Here is a 26,374-nt window from a genome sequence, read left to right on the forward strand (position 1 = left end):
TCAGGACAGGGCCTGGCCCGCTGGCCGTGGAGACACGCCCGCTGTGGGGCTGACGCAGGCTCCAGGAATGCAAACAAAAGCTGGGCGGAGGGGCCTGCCCGCCTGGAGGAGGCCTGCGGACGAGGCCACCCGGTGTCCTTGGGAGGCAAGAAAGGCTCCTAAAGTCCTGGGGTGGCCAGGCCTCGTGCTGCCCGCTGTGGCTTCAGGAGCTGCCCCTATGTCACAGGTTCTCAAAGTTGGCCCCTGGACCAGCAGCATTAGCATGACCTGGGAGTTTGTCAGAAATGCAGATTCCTGGCCCCCAATCCCAGACCTCCTAAATCTGAAGCTCTGGGGCAGGTGGCCCAGCGATCTGTGGTTTAACCAGCCCTCCAGGTGATTCTGATACACGCTCAACTGAAGGATCTGCCAGTGAGCTTCAAACCCACCACTGATTGGCTTCTAAGTCAACAGAGCGAGGGCTGATGGTGCTTAGGTGGTACCTCCCGTGTGCCCATGCCTGGCTAACTGCTTCACAGGTATCAACTCATTTCATCCTCATATTAACCCGTAAGTGTGGGTTCTGATCATTTCTCCATTACAGGTGACATCGGTGCTGCTTTCTGACCAGAACCTGAGTTCCAGGTGCTGGGAGGTGACAGGAGGTGCTGGGCTAGGCTCTTATATTTGGCCCGTACTGGTCAGCAGGTTTCTGGGGCTGGCTGACCTTTCCCTTTTAAAAAATGGCCTTCAGAGTCCACCCCACCACTTAAAAGGGGGCTGGGTGGGAAGAACTCTCACTCCCAAACTAAGAAACACAGAGGCATCAGGCAGGTGGAGAGAGAGAAGCAGGATGAGACCCCAAAGACGTGGAGCCAGATAGAGGCAGAGTCCCACGGAGTCTGGCTACTGCAGATGTGGTCCACGGAGAGGCAGTATCCACGATATCTGGGAGCTTGCCAGCAATGCAGAATCTGGGGACCCAGCCCAGATTTATTCATCCAAATTTGCATTTTAACAAGATCCCCAGGTGATTTGATGCACAGTAAAGCTCCAGGAGCCCTGAGGTGGAGGCACACATGATGCTCTTTGAGCCCCTTCCTGCCCCAGGCAGAGGGAGCAGGATATTGGCATGGTATCAGCTCCAGGCACAGCCCAGCTCCCGTGGGGGCTCTGGCTCCCTCCTGAGCCCAGGCATCCCCTCAGTAAGCCTTGGAACCCAAGAGGGAGCCTCCAGCCAGAGAAGTCCCCACACCCAAACATAGGGTTGGATGCAATTCACACCCTGATGAGTGGTCTCTTCTCCAGGCGAGAGTTTTCACTTCCTTTCCACATCTCCAGGACATGAGCTCTGGATTTAAACCCAGGCTCCACCACTTATTAGCTGTAATCCTTGTTGCTAAACTTTTCTGTGCCATAGTTTTCCTTTCTTGCAAAATAGGGATAATAAGATTTCCTAGATCACATTTTTTTTAAAATATGGATCAAATCAATAAATACATATAAAGCACGTTGAACAGTGCCTGGCACAAAACTCAATTAAAATTAGTTACTTCTGTTCAGTTTTTCCTCCTTTCTCTCCTCTGAGCAACTGTTGGGTTGGCGACTGGAGTGGGATGAGATGGAAGGGAGGTGGTGCTGACCTGGGGTGGGGGTGGACAGCAGCACCAGGATAGGGGTCCTGGGTTGGATCCCAGAGGCAACAGGAGCTCCCCATTGGGGAAAGAAGGAAATGTCTTTGTATGATACCCATGATGTGCCAGCCTCAGTGCCAGGCGTCTTCCTCTTTTCCACAGTCAAACCAGGAAGGGGCCATTCGTTTTCAAGCTTACACAGGAGGACTGAGGGCTCAGTGCAGGGACTGGCCCAAGGGTAAGGGGTGCAGCTGGTGTGGGTGGGGTCCTCACCAGCTGAACTCAGCAGCAGCAGCCGTGCCCCCCACACCCACTTCCCCTGACTCCAGGCTTCTTCCTGCACTAAGCCCATTCCAGCCCCCCAGGGGTAGCAGGATCCGGAGGGCCAGGGCTGCCAGGGCAGGCTAGATGGAGAGAGAGAATGACATGGCAAATATGTCAGTACTAGAGTTAGATGATGCTGGGCATTTGGGTGAGGGGATAGGTTGGAGTTCTCAGTATGGGTTTTATATTATTTTTGCAAGATTCTCATAGATTTGAAACTATTTCAAAATAAAAAATTTGTTAAAAAAAATCATTGGATACTGCAAAAGAAGTGATTAGGGGGGAAATTTATAACCATGGATGCATATATTAGAAAAGGAGAAAGATCTAAAAGAAATATTCTAAGCTTCTACCTTAGGAAACTAGAGAAAGAAGAGGAAGGCAAGCCTAAAGCAATTAGAAGAAATAATAACAATTAGAGCAGAAATAAATGAAATTCAAAGGAATAAATCAATAGGGAAAATCAATGAAACCAAAAGCTGGTTCTTTGAAGGAGTTACAAAATTGATAAACCTTTAGCCAGGCTAACCGAAGAAAAAAAGAAGACACAAATAACCCATATCAGAAGTGAAAAACAGGTCAACCCTACTGATGCCATGGGCATTAAAGAATTAATAAGGGAATATTATGAATAAGTACTCTGTGCCTGCAAAGTGATAACTTAGTGAAATGGACCAATTCTTTGAAAGATACAAACTACCAAAATTCACACTGGGAGAAACAGATCATCTGAGTAGGTCTATACTACCAAGGAATTTTAATCAATAATTAATAATCTTCAAAAAAAGAAAGCATCAGGCCCAGAGGTTTCATTGAATTCTACCAAACGTTTTGGAAGAAATGATACAAATTCCTCTACATTCTCTTCTAGAAAATAGAAGCAGAGGTAAAACTTCTTAGCACATTCTATGAAGCCAGCATCATTCTAATAACAAAATCAGATAAAGATATTACAGAAAAGGAAAATCGCTGGCCAATACCTTTCATAAACATAAATGTAAAAACCTTCAAGGAAATATCAGGAAATTAAATCCAAGAAGGTATAAAAAGAATGATACACCATGATCGAGCAGGATTTATTCCAGCTATGCAAGGCTGGTTCAACATTTAGAACTCAGTGAATGTGATCCATCATATCAACAGGCTAAAAGGAGAATTATGTGGTCATATCAATAGGTGAAGAAAAGAATTAGACAAAATACAACACCTATTTATGATAAATACTCTCAACACACTAAAAACAGAGGGAGCGCTTCCTCAATTGGATAAAACACATCTCTAAAGACCCTACTGTTTTCCTACTTAATGGAAGAAATTTGATGTTTTCTCTCTTAGATCATGAACAAGACAAGGATATCCCTTCTCACTACTGCTAATAATATTGTACTGGAAGTCCTAACTAATGCAATAAAATAGGAAAGGAAATTAAAGATATATAGATTGGGAAGGAAGAAATTAAACTAGCTTTGTCCACTGATGACATGAATGTTTATGTAGAAAACCCCAAAGAATCAACAAGAAAATTCTTTGAACTAGTAAGAAATTATAACAAGGTTGCAGAATACAATGCTAATATATAAAAGTCTTTTTTTTCCCTACATACCAGCTATAATTTATACAGTAGGAATTTGAAATGGAAAACAATACCATTTACATTAGCACCAGAAAAAAAATGAGATGATTAGCTATAAACCTAACAAAATGTGTACAGGATTTAGATGAGGAAAACTACAAAATTCCAGTGAAAAAAAAATCAAAGGTCTAAACAGATGGAGAGACATCCATGTTCATGGATAGAGGACATTATTGCTAATATTGTTGATACGTTGATTCTTCCTGACTTGATTTATAGATTCAGTGCAATCCAAATCAAATAAAAACCTCAGCTGGTTGTTTTGTAGATAATGACAAATTGACTCGAACAAGTATTTGGAAAGGCAAAAGACCAGAATAGCCACTGCAATGCTGAAGAAGCATAAAAGCAGACTTGAAGACTTACTATAAATCTGCATTCATCATAACAGTGTGGCATGGTAAAAATATAGACAAATTGATCAGTGGAACAGAATAAAGAGCAAAGAAATAGACCCACACAAATATAGTCAACTAATTTCTGACAAAAGAGCAAAGGCAATTCAGTGGAGAAAGGGTAGTCTTTTTAGTTTAGTTGTTTTGGGATGGGCAGGCACCAGGATTCGAACCCGGATCTCCGGTATGGAGGCGAGAACTCCGCCTGCTGAGCCACCGTGGCCCGCCCTGGTAGTTTTTCTAACAATGGTGCTGAAACAACTGACCATCTACGAAAAAAATGAAAACGCTCAGAAATCTTACATCATTCACAAAAATGAACTCAAAATAGATAAAGGCCTAAATGTAAAATAGAAAATCATAATAACTCTAGACAATAACATAGGAGGAAATGTAAGTAACGTTGGGTTTGGTGATGAGTTTTTAGATACAGCACCAAAAGCAGTCCATGAAAGAAAAAAAGGACAACTTGGATTTTATTAGAATTAAAAACTTCTGTTCTGTTAAAGACACTGTTAAGAGAATGAAAAGACAAGCCACAGCCTGGGAGAAAATATTTCCAAACCCATATCTGATAAAGGACTCATATCCAAAATATACAAAGAATTATTAAAACTCCATAATAAGCAAACAGCCCAATTTTAAAACAACATGGCAAAAGATCTGAACAGACACCTCACCAGAGATACACAGATGGAAATACAGCACAGGAGAAAGATACTTAACGTCATTTGTCATTAGGGGATTGCAAGTTAAAACAACAATGAGATACCATACATACCTTTTAGAATGGCTAAAATCCAAAAAATGATTGATACTGTATGCTGACAAGGACCTGAAATAACTCTAATTCTCCTTCTTTGCTGGTGGGAATGCAAAATGATAGAACTACTTTGGAAGGAGGTTTGAACACTCTCTTACAAAGCTAAACATAGCCTTATCAGATAATCCAGCAATCACACTCCAAGGTTTCACCGAATTGAGTTGAAAACTTATGCACACACAAAAACCTGTGCGTGCATGTTCTTTAAAACACATTTTTAATCTGTTTTGTTTTTGGCATGGGCAGGCTCTAGGAATCGAACCCTGGTCTCTGGTAAAATACATTTATTTTTTCTTTTTTCTTTATTTTTTAAAATTAATTTTTAAATTAAAAAATATATATAACAACAAACAAACACAAAACAAACATTCTTAACATGTGATCATTCCGTTCTACATATATAATCAGTTATTCACATCATCACATAATTGCATATTCATCATCATGATCATTTCTTAGAACATTTGCATCAATTCAGAAAAAGAAATAAAAAGACAACAGAAAAAAATTCATATATACTGTTCTAGTTTGCTAGCTGCCAGAATGCAATATACCAGAAATGGAATGGCTTTTAAAAAGGGGAATTTAATGTGTTGCTAGTTTACAGTTCTAAGGCTGAGAAAATGTTCCAATTACAAGTCTATAGAAATGTCCAATCAAAGGCATCCAGGCAAAGATACCTTGGTTCAAGAAGGTCAATGAACTTCAGAGTTTCTCTCTCAAGTGAGAAGGCACATGGCGAACACAGTCAGGGCTTCTCCCTCATCTGGAAGGGCACATGATGAACACGGTGTCATCTGCTAGCTTCCTCCCCTGGCTTCCGGTTTCATGAAGCTCTCCTGGGGGTGTTTTCCTTCTTCATCTCCAAAGGTCGCTGGCTCGTGGACTCTGCTTTGTGGCACTGCAGCATTCTCTGCTCTCTGAATCTCCATTCTCCAAAATGTTTCCTCTTTTATAGGACTCCAGAAACTTATCAAGACCCACCCAAATGGGTGGAGACATGTCATCACCTAATCCAGCTTAAAAACCACTCTTGATTAAATCACATCTCCAGGGAAATGATCTGATTACAGTTTCAAACATACAGTATTGAATAAGGATTAGTCTGCCTTTATGAAATGGGATTTAGATTAAAACATGGCTTTTCTAGGGGACATACATCCTTTCAAACCAGCATACACACCATACCCCTTACCCCTACCTTTCATTGATCACTAGTATTTCAATCTACTAAATTTATTTTAACAATAAAATACATTTTTAACCTTTTTTTTTTTCACATAGGCAGGCATCAGGAATCAAACCCAGGTCTCCGCCATGGCAGATGAAAATTCTGTCACTGAGCCACCATTGCACTGCCCAGTAAAACACATTTTTAATTGTGAAATATAACATATATACAAAAAAGCATTAAATTTCAAGGCACATTGTAACAAGTAGTTATAGAACAGATTTCAGAGTTTGGTATGGGTTACAGCGCCACAATTTTAGCTTTCTCCTTCTAGCTGCTTGGAGACACAGAAACTAAAAGAAATATCAATATAATGATTCAGCAGTCACACTCATGTGTTAAATCCTATTTTCTCTACTATAACTCCTCCTTTTCCTTGATCCTTCTCCCACGCATTAGGGGTATTTGGGCTCTGCCCACTCTAACTTTTCATGTTGGAAAGAGATGTCGATACTATGGACTAGGAGGCTAGGATTAATTGAAGTTCTTAGAGAGACTGGCCCCTCTGGGTTTCAGGACTTATCTGGCCTAGGAGCCATCTAGAGGTTGTAAGTTTCTGGAAATTAATCCTAGCACGTGAAGCTTTTGTAGAATCTCAGCTAGAGCCCTAGGTTTTCTTTAGGGTTAAAAGGAATGGTTTTGGATGGGGATTGGTAAACCATGGTAATTAGAAATATCTAGCTGAAGCTGTCATAAGAGTAGCCTCTAGAATAGCCTCTCAACTTCTATTTGAACTCTCAGCTACTGATACCTTATTTTCTTACATTTCTTACCCCCCTTTCGGTCAGGAAGGCATTGTCGATCCTACAGTGCCAGGGCCAGGTTCATCTCTGGGAGTCATGTCCCATGCTGCCAGGAAGACTTTCACCCCTGGCTGTCATGTCCCACGTAGGTGGGAGGGTAATGATTTTCCTTGCAGAGTTAGGCTTAGAGAGAGAAAGAGAGGCCACATCTGAGCAACAAAAGAGATTTTCTGGAAGTAACTGTTCAGCATAACTATCCATAGGTTTAGTTTTTCTGCTACAAAAATAAGCTTCATAAGTGGAAGCCTCTAGATCAAGAGCTTGGCCTATTGACGTGGGAATCCCTAAAGTTTGAGACGGCATCAGGGATTTCCCTAGTGGTAAAGCTTTACAGTTCCATATTTTTCTCCTGTCCCTCAAGGGATTTTGCCAATATTTATTAATTATCTGCCCAACATACTCTGGGATATATCCAGGTATTACATTAAATTATACAGAATTGCAAGCCCTCATTTGGCCCTCTGTGTTTGGGTTGTTAACAGATCTATATGGACAGATTGAGTTAGACTATGTGCTACAGAAAATTTAGGTTTTATGCCAAAATAAACCTCTCTTCCTTTGGTTTCATACAGTGGGTGAAGTTCTAAAATACAGACAATGTCATACTTACCTTTGTATTCTGATTTACCTTAGTTCTGAACCGATCAGCTTCATTCTTGTTTCTAATTGAAGACTGATCTCTTTTTCTGTTTCTTTAAGAGTTGTTGCATGGAGCAATACTAACTATCAGAGCTGCAGAACTCCAGCTCTGAGTGTTAGGTGTCAGCAGGTAGCCAAAGTTCCAGAGAGATATCAGGTTAGCACATATAGCACAGCAAAATCTAGAAATAACACTCACAGCTCTGGACTAAATGTGACTGTGATAAGAGCTTAGAATCTAGGCTCCAATTTTCTTCTAAGTATTTTTTAAAAGAGACCATACAATATTTGTTCTTTTGTTTCTGGCTTATTTTGCTCACGACTTCGTCCCTTTCTGTTGCTGCATGATATTCCATCATATGTATACACCATAGTTTCACCATTCTACTTTTCAGTCAATATATCCTTCAGCCAACCCCATCCGTTGGATAATGTCCAAAGTAAACAATCCATGTCTCACATTATCCTCACTTAGCTGGGAAGGCACATGGCAGCGTCTGCTAGCTTTCTCTCCTGGCTTCTCATTTCAAAATGGCCTCCCCAGGGACATTTACTTTCTGAATAATTTTCATTTATTTCATTTTACATCTCCAAACGTCTCACTCTGTTGGCTCTAAAGATTTCTCCAAAGTGGTTCTCTATTAAAGGACTCCAGTAAGGGACTTCCGGAGAAGATGGCGGCTTAGTAAGGCGCGCGGGTCTTAGTTCCTCCTCCAGAACAACTACTAAAGAACTAGACACAGTACAGAACAGCTCCCGGAGCCACGACAGACACCAGACACACAGCGTACCCCATTCCGGACCGGCTGGACCGGCTAAGAAACTCCGCTGCGGTGAGGTCCCCGAGAGGCACGCGCTTCCCCAGGCTGAAGCAGCTGGTCGCCGGAGCCCCTCCGTCCCTCCTTCCTGGGCCGGCTGGGAGCTTTGGATCGGGTTCCCCAAGCCACGGCGACCAGAGCCCCTTCCACACACGCGGCTTCCCGGGCCGGCTGGGAACATTGGACCGACAATTCCCCAAGCCGCGGCGGCGTTCCCACACGTGGCTTCCCGGGCCGACTGGGAGCTTTGGAGCGGTGGTTCCCCAAGCCGCAGTGGCCGGCGACCCTCCCACACGTGCGGCTTCCCAGGCCAGCTGGTAGCCTCAGAACAGCGGTCCCCCAAGCCGCGATTTCTGGCGACCACAGCCGCTTCCACACATGCGGCTTCCTGGGCCGGCTGGGAGCATCGGATCAGCAGTTCCCCAAGCCGCAGGGGCTGGCGACCCTCCCCCACAGGCGACTTCCCAGAGGGAAAGGAAAGAGTCTCCAACAGTAGTAGAGACTGAGCCCAACCTAACACCAACAGTGGCATTAAGGAACAACTTCTGACTGCTAAAAATAGGCCCTCAGCTCAGGCGAAACTGATCAAGGTGGAAGTCGCCGATTGGGCTAACTGAAAAAGAGGAAAGGGGACGAAAAGAGCCTTCTGCAGGTGTTTCTACGGAGGCTTCGTTGCCTCTGGGCTCAGCACTGGGATTACATAAGTTACAACTGCCCCAAACGCAGAAACAGGCTGCTTTTAGGGCTCTCTACCACCTGAACCTTCCCCGTGGGAAGGGTGAAACACAATTCAGGTGGAATCCCTCTCTCAAGGAATTCAGATCCCAGGACTTTACAATTTGAAGTCATTAAAACCAACCTACAACCTTTCCTCTGTCTCCACCACACACCCAGCAGTGAGAGTCTTCCAAAGTTAAAGGAGCCACAACATCTTTTGCTGGTGGGACCCGCAGATAGACAAGCACCACATACTGGGCAGGATAAGAAAAACAGAGCCCAGAGACTTCACAGGAAACTCTTTCAACCTGCTGGGTCCCACACTCAGGGAAATCTGATTAAATGCCCAGATGCCAGCAAAAAATAATAAATCACACCAGGAAAATTGAAGATATGACCCAGTCAAAGGAACAAACCAATAGCTCAAATGAGATACAGAAGCTGAGACAACTAATTCTGAATATACAAACAGAAACAGAAAACCTCTTCAAAAACCAAATCGATAAATTGAGGGAGGACATGAAGAAGGCATGGGATCAACAAAAAGAAGAAATGGAAAGTCTGAAAAAACAAATCACAGAACTTATGGGATTGAAAAACACAGTAGAAGAGGTGAAAAAACCAATGGAAACCTACAATGGTAGATTTAAAGAGACAGAGGATAGAATTACTGATCTGGAGGATGGAACATCTGAAATCTAAAAAGAAACAGAAACTATAGGGAAAAGAATGGAAAAATTTGAGCAGGGGCTCAGGGAATTGAACGATAATATGAAGCACACAAATATACGTGTTGTGGGTGTCCCAGAAGGAGAAGAGAAGGGAAAAGGAGGAGAAAAACTAATGGAAGAAATTATCACTGAAAATTTCCCAACTCTTATGAAAGACCTAAAACTCAGATCCAAGAAGTGCAGTGCACCCCAAAGAGAATAGACCCAAATAGGCGTTCTCCAAGACACTTACTAGTTAGAATGTCAGAGGTCAAAGAGAAAGAGAGGATCTTGAAAGCAGCAAGAGAAAAACAATCCATCACATACAAGGGAAACCCAATAAGACTATGTGTAGATTTCTCAGCAGAAACCATGGAAGCTAGAAGACAATGGGATGATATATTTAAATTACTAAAAGAGAAAAACTGCCCACCAAGACTTCTATATCCAGCAAAATTGTCCTTCAAAAATGAGGGAGAAATTAAAACATTCTCAGACAAAAAGTCACTGAGAGAATTTGTGACCAAGAGACCAGCTCTGCAAGAAATACTAAAGGGAGCACTAGAGTCAGATACGAAAAGACAGAAGAGAGAGGTATGGAGAAGAGTGTAGAAAGAAGGAAAATCAGATATGATATATATAATACAAAAGGCAAAATGGTAGAGGAAAGTATTACCCAAACAGTAATAACACTAAATGTTAATGGACTGAATTCCCCAATCAAAAGACATAGACTGGCAGAATGGATTAAAAAACAGGATCCTTCTATATGCTGTCTACAGGAAACACATCTTAGACCCAAAGATAAACATAGGTTGAAAGTGAAAGGTTGGGAAAAGATATTTCATGCAAATAACAACCAGAAAAGAGCAAGAGTAGCTATACTAATATCCAACAAATTAGACTTCAAATGTAAAACAGTTAAAAGAGACAAAGAAGGATACTATCTACTAATAAAAGGAACAATTAAACAAGAAGACATAACAATCATAAATATTTATGCACCGAATCAAAATGCCCCAAAATACATGAGGAATACACTGCAATCACTGAAAAGGGAAATAGACACGTCTACCATAATAGTTGGAAACTTCAATTCACCACTCTCATCAATAGACAGAACATCTAGACAGAGGATCAATAAAGAAATAGAGAATCTGAATATAACTATAAATGAGCTAGACTTAACAGACATTTATAGGACATTACACCCCACAATAGCAGGATACACCTTTTTCTCAAGTGCTCATGGATCATTCTCAAAGATAGATCATATGCTGGGTCACAAAGCAAACTCAACAAATTTAAAAAGATTGAAATCATACACAACACTTTCTTGGATCATAAAGGAATGAAGTTGGAAATCAATAATAGGCAGAGTGCCAGAAAATCCACAAATACGTGGAGGCTCAACAACACACTCTTAAACAACGAGTGGGTCAAGGAAGAAATTACAAGAGAAATTAGTAAATATCTCAAGGCAAATGAAAATGAAAACACAACATATCAAAACCTATGGGACGCAGCAAAGGCAGTGCTAAGAGGAAAATTTATTGCCCTAAATGCCTATATCAGAAAAGAAGAAAAGGCAAAAATGCAGGAATTAACTGTCCACTTGGAAGAACTGGAGAAAGAACAGAAAACTGACCCCAAAGCAAGCAAAAGGAAAGAAATAACAAAGATTAGAGCAGAAATAAATGAAATTGAGAACATGAAAACAATAGAGAAAATCAATAAGACCAGAAGTTGATTCTATGAGAAAATCAATAAAATTGATGGGCCCTTAGCAAGATTGACAAAAAGAAGAAGAGAGAGGATGCAAATAAATAAGATCAGAAATGGAAGAGGAGACATAACCACTGACCTCACAGAAATAAAGGAGGTAATAACAGGATACTATGAACAACTTTACGCTAATAAATACAACAATGTAGATGAAATGGACAAGTTCCTAGAAAGGCATGAACAACCTACTTTGACTCAAGAAGAAATAGATGACCTCAAAAAACCAATCACAAGTTAAGAAATTGAATCAGTCATTCAAAAGCTTCCCAAAAAGAAAAGTCCAGGACCAGATGGCTTCACATGTGAATTCAATCTAACATTCCAGAAAGAATTAGTACAAACTCTGCTCAAACTCTTCAAAAAAATTGAAGTGGAGGGAAAGCTACCTAATTCATTCTATGAAGCCAACATCACCCTCATACCAAAACCAGGCAAAGATATTACAAAAAAAGAAAACTACAGACCAATCTCTCTAATGAATATAGATGCAAAAATCCTCAACAAAATTCTAGCAAATTGAATCCAGCAACACCTTAAAAGAATTATACATCATGACTAAGTAGGATACATCCCAGGCATGCAAGGATGGTTCAACATAAGAAAATCAATTAATGTAATACACCATATCAACAAATCAAAGCAGAAAAACCACATGATCATCTCAATTGATGCAGAGAAGGCATTTGACAAGATTCAACATCCTTTCCTGTTGAAAACACTTCAAAGGATAGGAATACAAGGGAACTTCTTTAAAATGATAGAGGGAATATATGAAAAACCCACAGCTAATATCATCCTCAATGGGGAAAAACTGAAAACTTTCCCCCTAAGATCAGGAACAAGACAAGGATGTCCATTATCACCACTATTATTCAACAGCATGTTGGAGGTTCTAGCCAGAGCAATTAGACAAGAAAAAGAAATACAAGGCATCAAAATTGGAAAGGAAGAAGTAAAACTATCACTGTTTGCAGACGATATGATACTATACGTCGAAAACCCGGAAAAATCCACAACAAAACTACTAGAGCTAATAATGTGTACAGCAAAGTAGCAGGTTACAAGATCAACATTCAAAACTCTGTAGCGTTTCTATACACTAGCAATGAACAAGCGGAGGGGGAAATAAAGAAACGAATTCCATTTACAGTTGCAACTAAAAGAATAAAGTACTTAGGAATAAATTTAACTAAAGAGACAAAAGACCTATACAAAGAAAACTACAAAAAACTGTTAAAAGAAATCACAGAAGACCTAAATAGATGGAACGGCATACCATGTTCATGGATTGGAAGACTAAATATAGTTAAGATGTCAATTCTACCTAAATTGATTTACAGATTCAATGCAATACCAATCAAAATCCCAACAACTTATTTTTCAGAAATAGAAAAACCAATAAGCAAATTTATCTGGAAGGGCAGGGTGCCCCAAATTGCTAAAAGTATCTTGAGGAAAAAAAACGAAGCTGGAGGTCTCAAGCTGCCAGACTTTAAGGTGTATTATGAAGCCACAGTGGTCAAAACAACATGGTACTGGCATAAAGATAGATATATCGACCAATGGAATCGAATAGAGTGCTCAGATATAGACCCTCTCATCTATGGACAATTGATCTTTAATAAGGCAATCAAGCCAACTCACCTGGGACAGAACAGGCTCTTTAATAAATGGTGCCTAGAGAACTGGATATCCATATGCAAAAGAATGAAAGAAGACCCGTTTCTCACACCCTATACAAAAGTTAACTCAAAATGGATCAAAGATCTAAACATTAGGTCTAAGACCATAAAACAGTTAGAGGAAAATGTAGGGAGATATCTTATGAAACTTACAATTGGAGGCAGTTTTATGGACCTTAAACCTAAAGCAAGAGCACTGAAGAAAGAAATAAATAAATGGGAGCTCCTCAAAATTAAACACTTTTGTGCATCAAAGAACTTCATCAAGAAAGTAGAAAGACAGCCTACACAATGGGAGACAATATTTGGAAACAACATATCAGATAAAGGTCTAGTATCCAGAATTTATAAAGAGATTGTTCAACTCAACAACAAAAAGACAGCCAACCCAATTACAAAATGGGAAAAATACTTGAACAGACACCTCTCAGAAGAGGAAATACAAATGGCCAAAAGGCACATGAAGAGATGCTCAATGTCCCTGGCCATTAGAGAAATGCAAATCAAAACCACAATGAGATATCATCTCACACCCACCAGAATGGCCATTATCAACAAAACAGAAAATGACAAGTGCTGGAGAGGATGCAGAGAAAGAGGCACACTTATCCACTGTTGGTGGGAATGTCAAATGGTGCAACCACTGTGGAAGGCAGTTTGGCGGTTCCTCAAAAAACTGAATATAGAATTGCCATACGACCCAGCAATACCATTGCTAGGTATCTTCTCAAAGGACTTAAGGGCAAAGACACAAACGGACATTTGCACACCAATGTTTATAGCAGCATTATTTACAATTGCAAAGAGATGGAAACAGCCAAAATGTCCATCAACAGACGAGTGGCTAAACAAACTGTGGTATATACATACGATGGAATATTATGCAGCTTTAAGACAGAATAAACTTATGAAGCATGTAATAACATGGATGGACCTAGAGAACATTATGCTGAGTGAGACTAGCCAAAAACTAAAGGACAAATACTGTATGGTCCCACTGATGTGAACCGACATTCGAGAATAAACTTGGAATATGTCATTGGTAACAGAGACCAGCAGGAGTTAGAAACAGGGTAAGATAATGGGTAACAGGAGCTGAAGGGATACAGACTGTGCAACAAGACTAGATACAAAAACTCAAAAATGGACAGCACAATACTACCTAATTGTAATGTAATTATGTTAAAACACTGAATGAAGCTGCATCTGAGCTATAGTTTTTTTTTTGTTTGTTTGTTTGTTTGGTTTTTTCTAATATGTATTTTTTGTGTTTTGTATTTTTATTTTTTCTCTATATTGTCATTTTATTTCTTTTTCTGTTGTCTTGCTATTTCTTTTTCTGAATCGATGCAAATGTACTAAGAAATGATGATCATACATCTATGTGATGATATTAAGAATTACTGATTGCATATGTAGAATGGAATGATTTCTAAATGTTGTGTTAGTTAATTTTTTTTAATTAATAAAAAAATATATATATATCAGAAGGAGGTGCAAAAAAAAAAAAAAAAAAAGGACTCCAGTAAGGGGGTTGCGTTCACCCCTGCTCCAAGGAGAACTAGAGAAGGGACAGAAAGACCAGAAGAGCATTCCAGGGTCTAGGTGATCTGAGCGGGTCTTCTGCACCACGTGGGAAGGCCCTGATGGATGAAGGTGAGACCGGCCAGCTAGTGCAGACCTGGCATGTCCATTTCCAAACGAAGGCCAGGAGTGCACAGATCGGGAGGCAGGGACAAGGAAGTAAGCCAAGCTTCCTTGAAAGCGCTATTCTCACCCCGCCAGCCTCGCCCCGAGACCAGCGACACCCCCCACACCCCACGTATCTGAAACCCGACATCCACCCCCCACCTCCACTGCACTCCAAGAACCCTGGCCCTGAACCCCCTCCCCGCACATGCGGGTAAACCTGTCCCTGCCCAACCAATCTCTCCCGTGCAAAGCACACAATCTTGTCCCACCCCTCCCGAAAGCCGCTTGCCCTTGGCCAGAGCCTCGACCCCCACTTCCCTCTCCTTGCCTCTGCAGGTGGTCACCTGTGCCACCGGGCTGCAGGCATTCACCTTCATACCCAGGCCACACCTACACCCATCCCACAGAATCGCTCAACCTCTCCTGCCCCTCTCCCCAACGAGCTTTGCATAGGCACACATAAGCCTCCGGCCCCCAGATGTGTGCACACGCAGCTGTCCACTCATGTCATGCACCCTCAGCTCTGAGCAAGCACTGACCTGTGCATCTGGGCCACCCCACCCCCAACCCACGCAGGCACAATCCCACCCGCTGCCCCTGAGCTCTGCACACATACACACCAGGGCCCTGCCCTTCAGATACATGCACACCAGGGCCCTGCCCCCCAGATCCATGCACTGTCATGGCCACATCCTTCCTGCCAGGCACAAACATATCTGTGCACAGATCTCTTGACCCTGCCCTTCCCCTGCCCCACTGCTCCACACACGTCACACCCCTGCCTCACTCCAGAGCACAAGCCCCCTTCTCCCACACCTGGCAAGTGCTCTTGGCACATCTGTGCCACAAAGCCTTCTCCCTGCACAAGTGGGCACCCCTACCTCCCTTCTACACCCACAACCACACCAGGGCCCGGCCTACCCATCATCAGCCACCCCTGTCACACGTCTCACAACCTCTGTGATCTGTGCCCCACCCTACACACTCGCGCATCTGCAGCCGGGTCCCCTCTGGATCCTTCCCCCTGCTCAAGGACACATCTGCACCCTGCCCTCCCTATGCCCGACTTCTGTACCCTGTACTCCACCCCCTGACACCCACGCCCCATATGGGTCATGCACCCACCGGCATCCTCCCCACATACGAGCCTCAGCAGATCCGCTCAGCACCCCCATCCGACTCCCTCCAGGCCCTACCTCTGTGTCCCCACACCACACTCTGTGCCTGTGCTCCAAGCCTGCCTCAGCTGCACCTGGCCCCCATGGCCCCTGCCCCGCATGCTCACAGGCACCAGCGGGGAGCCCCTGACCTGTGCAGACACCTGCGCTGCAACCCTTACCGTACTGCTGTGCCCGGCCCCCCATGCCCCGCCTCCTGCTCCACACCTCTCCCACAAACACAAAGCTTTAGACTACTGAAGGACATCAACTTCCAGAGTAACCCCATCAAGGGGTTTACATGCCTCAAAGACAACAGACAATCACTAAGCATATGTAGATGCAGACAGATACAGCCCAGCCTAATGACCAAATGAAAACACTGGAGGAGGCACAGACTTTGGAACAACTAATCAAAGATGTTCATATAATGCTACTAAATAAAATCAGTGGGACAGCTAATGACATAAAAGAGACAAAGAAGACACTAGAAGAGCATAAAAAGGAATTTGAAAGAATAAATGGAAAAATAGCAGATATCACAGAGATTAAAGATACTGTAGACCAAATAAAAAATATACTAGAGACATGCAACAGCAGATTTGAAGAGACAGAAGAAAGAATAAGCAATATAGAGGGCAGAGCAACTGATTTTTAAACACACAGAAGAGCAAATGACAGAGAAGATGGAAAATTTTGAATTGGATCTCAGAGAAATGATGAACAAAACAAAGCACACAAATGTAAGAATCATTGGTGTCCCAGAAGGAGAAGAGAAGAGTTAAGGGCTAGGAAGCTTGTTTGAGGATATAATGGGGGGAAACTTCCCAACCCTTAATAAAGGATATAATTTGTAAATCAAAGAATCCCAATGAAGTCCAAAGGGAATAAATCCAAATAGGCCTACCCCAGACACATACTAATCAGTCTGTTAAATGTTGAAGAGAAGCAGAAAATCCTGAAAGTGGCAAGAGAAAAGCAATCTACTACGTACAAGGGAAACCACATAAGGCTGAGTTCAGACTACTCAATTGGCACTATGGAGGTGAGAAAGAAGTAGCATGATATATCTAAGATCCTGAAAGGCAAAGGCTTCCAGCCAAGAATTCTGTACCCAGGCAAATTGTCCTTCAAACTGAGGAAGAGATTAAAATTTTCACAGACAAAAAAAAAAAAAAAAAGAAAAGAAAAGAAAAGAAAAATGCTGAGCCAGTACGTCAGCAAAAAACCAGCTCTACAAGAAATACAAAAGGGAGTTCTTCTGGCTGAAAAAAAAGACAGGAGAGGGAGGCCTGGAGGAGGGCACAGAATTGAAGAGTACCAGAAAGGGTAACATAAAGGATAAAAGAGAAGGAAGGGAAAGAACACATAGATCTGACAAATAAAATTGAAAGGATAAGGTGGTGGATTCAAGAAATCCCTTTACAGTAATAACTTTGAATGTTAATGGATTAAACTTACCAATTAAAAGACAAAGATTGGCAGAATGGTTAAAAAGTATGATCCATCTATATGCTGCTTATAAGAGACTCATCTTAGACACAAGGATACAAATAGATTGAAAGTGAAAGGATGGAAAAAGTTGTTCCACACAGCTGTAAACAAAAGAAAGCAGGAGTAGCTATAGTACTATCAGACAAAATAGACTTTAAATGTAGACATCATAAGAGACAAAGAGGGACATTATATATTAGCAGAAAAGGACAATTATCCAATAAGAACCGTTAAAAATGTCTATGCTCCCAATCAAGAAACTCTAAAGTACATGAGACAGATATCGGCAAAACTGAAGGGTGTGATAGACATTTCAACAATAATAGTAGGAGTCTCCGATAGACCACTCTCCTCTACAGACAAAATAACCAGACAGAGGATCAACAAGAAAATACGGAACTTAAAAATTTTGATAAGGGCGGGCCACGGTGACTCAGCAGGTAAGAGTGCTTGCCTGCCATGCCCGAGGACCCGGGTTCGATTCCTGGTGCCTGCCCATGAAAAAAAAAAAATTTGATAAATGAATTAGCCCTAACAGACATGTATAGATCATTACACCCTAAGATGCCAATATATACATACTTCTCTGGTGCTCATGGAACGTTCTCCAGGATAGATCATCTGCTAGGGTATGAAACAGGTCTTTATAAATTTAAAAACATTGAAATTATTCAAAGTACTTTCTCTGGTCACAATAGAGGGAAGCTAGAAATGAATAACCACAAAAGAACAGAGACTTTCACAAATATGGGGAGATTAAATAACATACTCTTAAACAATGAGTAGGTCAAAGAAGAAATTACTAGAGAAATCAGTAGCTATCTGGAGATGAATGAAAATGAGAATACAACATATCAGAACTTTGGGATGCATCAAAGGCTGTGCTGCACGGGAAACTTATTGCATTAAATGCCTATATTTAAAAAGGAGAAAGAGCAATAATTGAGGACTTAACTGCTCACCTGGAGAAACTTGAGAAAGAACAGCAAACTAACCACAAAGCAAATAGAAAAAGAGAGATAACAAAGATTAAAGCCAAGTTAAATGAAAGGGAGAAACAATAGAAAGAAGCAATAAAACCAAAAGTTGGTTCTTTGAGAAAATCAATAAAATTGATGGGCCACTAATAAGGCTGACAAAGAAAAAAAGAGAGGGGATGCGAAAGAACAAAATCAGAAATGAGAAAAGGGTAATTTCTACAGACCCTGAAAAAATAAAAAATATTATAAGAGGCTACTATGAACAACTGTATGCCAACAAACTAGACAACTTAAATGGAATGAACAGATTCCTGGTAACACACAAACAAGCTACTCTGACTCAGGAAGAAATAGATCTCAACAAACCAACCACAAGTAAAGAGATCAAACAGTCATAAAAAATATTCCTACAAAGAAAAGCCCAGGGCCAGATGGCTTCACAGGGGAATTTTATCAAACATTCCAAAAAACTAAGACCAATCCTGCTTAAACTCTTCCCAAAAATTGAGGAAAAAAGAACACTACCTAACTCATTTTATGAAGCTAACATCACTTTAATACCAAAACAGGGTAAACATGCTACAAGAAAGGTAAACTACAGGCAATTTCCCTAATGAACATAGATACAAAAATTCTGATCAAATTATTAGCAATCAAATCCAACAGCACATTAAAAGAATTATACACCACAACCGTGCTAGTTTGAAAGGATGTGTGTACCCTAGAAAAGCCATGTTTTAATCCTAATCCCGTTTTGTAAAGGCAGCCGTTTCTTCTAATCCCTATTCAGTACTGTATGTTTGAATCTATAATTAGATAATCTCCCTGGAGATGTGACTCAATCAAGGAGTAAACTGATCAAGACCCACCCAAATCCAAGAGATGTTAAACTGGATTTGGGTGGGTCTTGATCAGTTTACTGGAAGCCTATAAAAGAGGAAACATTTTCGAGAATTTGAGAGATTCTGAGAGAGCAGAGAATGACACAGCCACAAGAAGCAGAGAGACCGCCAGTCAGCAACCTTTGGAGATAAAGAAGGGAAATGCCTCCCAGGGAGCTTCATGAAACAGGAAGCCAGGAGAGAAACCTAGCAGATGATGCTGTGTTCACCATGTGCCTTCTCACTTGAGAGAAAGACCCTGAACTTCAATGACCTCCTTGAACCAAGGTATCTTACCCTGGATGCCTTAGATTGTAAATTTCTATAGACTTGTTTTAATTGGGACATTTTCTTGGCCTTAGAACTGTAAACTAGCAACTTATTAAATTCCCCCTTTTAAAAGCCATTCCATTTCTGGTATGTTGCATTCTGGCAGCTCCAAACTAGAACAACAACCAAGTGGAGGTTATACCTGGAATGCAAGGATGGTTCAACACAAGAAAATCAGTTAATGTAATACAGCACATTAACAAATAGAAAGGGAAAAATCATATAATCATCTCGACCAATGCTGAAAAAGCATTTGACATAACTCAACATCCTTCTCTGATAAAAACACTTCAAAACGTGTGAATCAAAGGTAACTTCCTCAACATGATAAAAGACATATATGAAAAACCCATAGCCAGCATTGTACTCATTAGTGAGAGGCTGAAAGCTTTTCCCCTAAGATCAGAAATAGACAAGGATGCCCTCTGTCACCACTACTATTCAACATTGTACTAGAAGTTCTAGCGATAGCAATCAGGCAGAAAAATAAATAAATAAATAAAAGCCATCCAAATTGGAAAGGAAGAAGTAAAACGTTCATTATTTGCAGATGACATGGTACAATATTTGGAAAATCCTGAGAAATCTACAAAAAAGTTACTTAAGCTAATAAACAAATTCTGCAAGGTGGCAGGTTATAAAATTAGTGTGCAAAACTCAATAATGTTTCTATACCCAAGTAATGACCTGAGACATCATTTGAAGAAAAAATTCCCCTCAAAATAGCAACTAAAAGGATCAAGTATCTAGGAATGAACTTAACTAAGGATGCAAAGGTACATGGAAAACTACATAATATTGTTTAAAAAAATCAATGAAAATCTAAATAAGTGGAAAGGATAGGAAGGATAGGAAGTTTAAATTTAGTTCTACCCAAATTGATCTGCAGATTCAACACAGTACCAAACAAAATTCCAACAACTTACTTTGGGGATTTGAAAAAGCTAGTTACCAAATTCACCTGGCAGGGAAAGAGACCCTGACTAGCTAAAATCATCCTAAAAAAGAGGAATGAAGTACGAGGATTAACATTACTCAATTCTAAAACTTATTATAAAGCCACAACAGTCAAAACAGCATGGTACTGTCACAAAGACAGAAGCATTGACCAATGGTATCAAATTGAGAGTTCAGAAATAGACCATCAAATCTATGGTCAACTGATTTTTGACAAGGTCTCCAAATCCAGTCAACTGGGACAAAATAGTCTTTTCAATAAATGGTCATGGAAGAACTGGATATCGATAGTCAAAAGGATGACAGAGGAACCCTACCTTACACCCTAAACACAAATTAACTCAAATTGGTTCACACACCTAAATTTAGGAACCAGTACCATAAAGCTCCTAGAAGAAAATATAGGAAAACATCTTTAAGACGTAGTAATAGGAGGGAGCTTCCTAAACTTTACACCCAAAGCACAAGCAACAAAAGAAAAGAATAGATAATGGGACCTCCTCAAAATCAAATGCTTTTATACCTCAAAAGACTGCCAAAAGGTGAAGGGGCAGCCATCTCAGTGGGAGAAAATATTTGGAAATCACACATCAGATAAAGGTTTGATACCTTGTATACATAAAGAAATCACACAACCTAACAAAAAAAAGTACAAGCAACCTAATTTTAATGTGGACTAAAGATATGAGTATGGATTTTTCTGAAGAGCAAATACAGATGGCTAAAAAGCACATGAAGAGATGCTCATTCTCTTTAGCTCTAAGGTAAATTCAAATCAAGACTACAATGAGATACCACCTCACACCTATAAGAATGGCTGCTATTAAACAAACAGGAAACTACAAATGTTGGAGAGGATGTGGAGAAACTGGGGCACTTATGCACTGATGGTGGGAATGTACAATGGTGCAGCCACTATGGAAGACTCTTTGGTGGTTCCTCAGAAAACTAAACATCGAGTTGCCCTATGACCTGGAAATACCACTACTCAGTATATATCCAGAAGAGCTGAAAGCAGTGACACAAACAGACACTTGCACACCAATATTCATAGCAGCACTATTCACAATCACCAAAAGATGGAAACAATCCAAGTGCCCATCAATAGACGAGTGTATTAACAAAATGTCGTATATACATACGATGGAAGATTATGCACAATAAGATGAAATGGCATTCTGAACCACGTGATAAGATGGGTGAACCTTGAGGATATAATGCTGAGTGAATAAGCCACACACAAAAGGACAGATACTGTATGATTCCACTTTTTTGACCATGGTAAAGATAAAATCAGAGGCTTATAATACAGAATATAGGGGACCTAGAGATATATAGAAGCTTGAGATGGGTGAACAGTTTGCTATTGAGGTTGTACTCAATTGTAAGGGAACAGATAGAAGTGAAGGCAGTTCACTGTAGGTCTATAAATAGTATTACTATATTGAAGGTGAACATGATTGAAAAGGGTTGTATAGACTCATGTGTCCCTCTGATTAACACTACAAATATCAATGAGCTCTTGCATGAAGTACTTACTGCAAAGGTATGACTCTTGTACAAGGAGTGTATAATTTTTTTTTGTTTGTTTGTTTTAAAAATTTTTTATTGTAAACCTTAATAAACAAACATTCTTGACATACACGGTGTACAATCAGTAGCTAACAATATCATTACATGGTTGTGTATTCATCACCATGATCATTTTTTTTTGAAATTTGCATCTCTCCAGCAAAAGTCATAGAAAAGAAAAAAGAAAAATTCATACATTCCATACCGCTTACCCCTCCTTCTCATTGATCACTAGTATTTCAATCTACTCAATTTATTTTAATCTTTGTTCCCCCTATTATTTATTTTCTAGCCATATTTTTACTCATCTGTCCACACTATAGATTAAAGGAGCATCAGATACAAGGTTTTCACAATCACACCATCACACTGTAAATGCTATATCATTATACAATCATCTTCAAGAGACATGGCTACTGGAACACAGCTCTACAGTTTCAGGTACTTCCCTCTAGCCACTCTAGTACACAATAAACTAAAAAGGGGGTATCTATATGATGCATAAGAATAACCTCCAGGATAACCTCTCAAAACAAGTTTGAGAGCACTGAATGTTTTCAGGCAGCTATCTTGGGAAGCTAGATTTCTCCATTGGGAGACTGTGCCCAAAAATCTGAACAGGAAAAGATGGGTGAGATGGGTGAGAACCTCTCTGAGCAATAAAAATTTCAACCATAAATTCATGATCATAGCACCCAAGATCGTAAGCTCTTTTCACATATTTTACAAAAACATTCCACATCAGGTGGGTTTGTAAATACAGTAATCCATGACAGCAACAAGTGACAAATAACTAATTGGATATAAAATACACACATTCACAACAGCCTAAAATTGTGATAAGTATTCAACAGGTAGTTTAAACTAAAAAGAAAAAGGAGAAACAAAACTACAAAGATAAAAACTGAGTCTTCGGGAGATATACTTTTGTTTGTTTAAAATCTCTCCACATTTTATTAAACTAAATACAGTATGACTTCCAAATAGTCTTTGGGTCTTGGCTGGTTCATTCTCAGGGACAGCACCAATGATTTGTTTCATTCAGGTCTTGGTTACCATGCATCAGAAACTTCAATGAGCTTGGCAGAGCTGACGAAGAAGCTTCTAAAGTCTGCAGGTGGTCTTCAGCAGCATTGGTGAACTGTATACATGCCATCTGTGGAGACCCAGGGCCCAGGCTCCTCCTCCATATTGAGAGTAAGTTGCTGCACATAGCCACCTCTGTGCCTCCAAACCTCTCTGCAGATTCTTCTCGATAGGTGTTTAAGTACCCATCCACCAGGGTGGTTAGGTCAGACATCATCTCATCAAGGAGTACCAAGCAAAGGGGCAGCAGATAGGTTGCTTCCAGGGCCAAAATTTTCAGCAAAGTAGGTGAAAGAGGTCGTGTGAACCATACTTCTGGATTTTCCCCTTTTGGTTGAGAAGGTTTTCTCAATCTCTTGATGCTAAGTCTCAGCTCATTCTAGGGTTTTTCTCAATCCCTTGATGCTGAGTCTCAGCTCATTCTAGGATTTCTGTCCCACGTTGCCAGGAAGGTCCACACCCCTGGGAGTCATGTCCCACGTAGACAGGAGGAGAATGGTGAGACTGCTTGTTGTGTTGGCCAAATCAGTTTTTGTCTCTCTTCTAGAAAGGAGATACATTTAGGGGCTACTTTAAGGTGTCTGACTAAACTCTCCTGCAAAGTACTGATGCAGTTTGGAAGAAAGCCACCTGTTTCCATGGAAAATTGAAGGACATCTGCAACCTGTGTGTCAAAGACATCATTCAGCAAAACCCCATACTGATGAGAGAGGCAATCAGAAAGCCAATGACAATCATGAATAACCTTCAAAATTCTCTTATCTGCTAATATCATCTGAAGTCCATTGTTGAAAGCATGACTTCCCAGAAGGAAAATGTCAAATAAGTAAATGCAACTATTTGTGGCCACCTGAAGCCAACACAATTTCCCATGACGACACACATTAGCTCCTTCTGCCGCCACACTCAGAACACTCTGCTTCTTGATGTGGAGCATTGCAGCACCAAACTTCTGCTGGAACTGATCGATGACTGTATATGTCACTTCCTCTTCTTCGGATGGGTTATACTTGAAGTCATTCAGCGGAGAGATGGTAGGTGCCTCAAGTGCTGGAGAAGCAGGCTTATTATGTACATTTAGATCATCGTCTTTCATTTTATCCATCCTGGTTCTTTCTGTTTTCAGGCTAACAGAAGATGCCTTTTCTTTCATTGCACCTTGCTCCACTTCATCTAGTAGTTTCACTTTTTAAGTCTGAAATGAGGTATTTGATATTTCCTTGCTTTCCTGGCAGAAGTAATGTGGCTGAAAAGTTTTGCAAATAGAGATGTCCGTTTATATGTTCTCTCTGCCACATGCATCATAAAAAAAAAACATCAAAGTAAGACACAATCATTCAAGAAAATTAATTATAAACAAAATAATGACAGGTGTAACAGGTGGTGTTCCACAAAAGAGAGTCAAGATCTCCTTGGCTGAAATGGACTTCAGTTATTCAAGATTCTCCTCATGGAAAAGTCAATATAAAAAAAGGAAAAAATATTAATCCAATGGTGACAACACTTTCCAGCATCTGATACCCTACACTCTGCTGACATGCGTTAACTCTACTCATGATGATACCACTTATTTCCAATACTGACATATCCATCTTTCTGCATTCATTCACCTCCCGTATTATTGCACTAACTCGAATAGAGGCAGGACTTGAGTTCTGAAGCCAAAATAAATGATTCTGCTGAGAAACATCCTCTTTGGGGTCATGGTTGGTCCCTGAGTGAAGGGTATTCACATGAACCCCTTCATTGTCACTGGTGACAGACAACCAGCACTTGGGGCCATTCAGCAGTTCGTCCCATATCTTCAGTCTTTCAGTCATGGCAGGTGCTTTCTGTATCTCTTCTTGCATGTTGAGGTTTCAAGAGTCACCAATCATGCCACACCATGCAAGCACCCCAGAGGCCAGGCCCTCTCGCTTCCCACCCCCAGTCCTATGGGGCATCTGGATCACCTTGCTGGCCAGGCGACAATCACAAAGGCAGTGGATCGGTTGACGTCTGGATGGTATGGACCCTGGGATGCTTCAGTTCGACTGTCTGTCAGTTTGCCAGGCTCCAATTTTGGTTTGCCTTGGCGTGCCCTGGGTTCACCAAGGGGCTCAATGCACCAGATGCACCAGGCATGAAGCCCTGGCTGAAGGCTGCTGATTCAAATTCTGATTCAGCCAGACTATCTGAATCCCACAGAATAAAAGACCACTTTTGGAGTGTTTTTCTTTACCTGAGAGTTTGGATGCTTTGAAAGTATTGATTTTGTCCTTAATTTCACAACCATTGTCACCTGAGGCCCCGTCCACACTTCTACGCAATAATATCATCTGCATCCATGCTTCACCATCTTCCTCACTTGACAGATCTGCAATCCCATTACCCAAACACCTAAAAGCCTCCCTATGGCACTTTTCTCCAACTGAAAATTTTGCTTTCTCTCGTTTGCCATTTTTGACCTCTGATTTGACATTGTCTCTTCTTAATCATAGGATGCAGACAACTTGATTCATTTTCAATTTCAGTCCCTTTGTCAGATATTACTTTTACTCTTTTAGTCCTGTTGCCAAAGACAGTCCCCCAAAAACCACCAATAAAGGGTATAGATTCCAAAGTTTCTACTCCTCTGACTTTATCACAGGAGTTATTATTCCATTTTCTTAGGTCCCATCACCATTTACAGTTTTTCATAATTTTCTTCTCTCCAATTTCCACTGTTTCCTGAGGGTTTTGTTATTTAAGTAGACACAATTCGGCTGTAGACAGTTCCCATAAGTAGCATAAGGCACAAGGGTCCAGGTACTTCACTTATATTCACAATAGACATCATAAAATATAATATGATTGCTATAACTAGCATGAAGCAAAGCAAAAGCAGTCAAACGAAGATTCTTTGACAGGTAACCTGAATCCACCATTTGCTGAACAATGGAAAAAATAAAACGCAAACAAGCCCCTTCCGAGTTAGAGATGTCCATGGAATTTCAGGTTTGGCTTTGGCAAATGTTGAGTCTCTGATTAAGTCAACATCAGTCATGCCTGGCTTTATGTGACCCATCTTTTT

General features: G+C 40.8%; 1 protein-coding gene and 1 pseudogene across 1 annotated transcript; both read right to left on the reverse strand.

Annotated features, from left to right (window-relative positions):
• On the reverse strand, window positions 1-24,506 carry LOC143655490 (piRNA biogenesis protein EXD1-like). Its single transcript, XM_077126741.1, has 6 exons — window positions 24,173-24,506; window positions 23,847-24,067; window positions 23,456-23,651; window positions 1,887-2,017; window positions 1,623-1,660; window positions 1-137 (listed from the first exon to the last, which is right to left on the reverse strand). The coding sequence occupies exons 1-6, from the start codon at window positions 24,473-24,475 to the stop codon at window positions 1-3; spliced, it is 1,026 nt and encodes a 341-aa protein (XP_076982856.1). The 5' UTR covers window positions 24,476-24,506.
• Window positions 24,505-26,374, reverse strand: LOC143655491 (protein PHTF1 pseudogene; annotated as a pseudogene).

This window comes from Tamandua tetradactyla, chromosome 14 (genome assembly GCF_023851605.1).
Source record: "Tamandua tetradactyla isolate mTamTet1 chromosome 14, mTamTet1.pri, whole genome shotgun sequence".
Taxonomy (NCBI): Eukaryota; Metazoa; Chordata; class Mammalia; order Pilosa; family Myrmecophagidae; genus Tamandua; species Tamandua tetradactyla.

Bases quoted from the DNA above. Each gene is read 5' to 3' on its own strand.
- LOC143655490 (XM_077126741.1), bottom strand. From the start codon at position 24,475: ATGAAAGAAAAGGCATCTTCTGTTAGCCTGAAAACAGAAAGAACCAGG. The intron at 2,018-23,455 runs GTGGCTATGTGC...CTCTCCATCTAG, and splicing joins AGAGGTTTGGAGGCACAGAG to CCTGCCCTGGCAGCCCTGGC. The intron at 1,661-1,886 runs GTGAGGACCCCA...GATCCAACCCAG, and splicing joins GCTGCTGCTGAGTTCAGCTG to GACCCCTATCCTGGTGCTGC.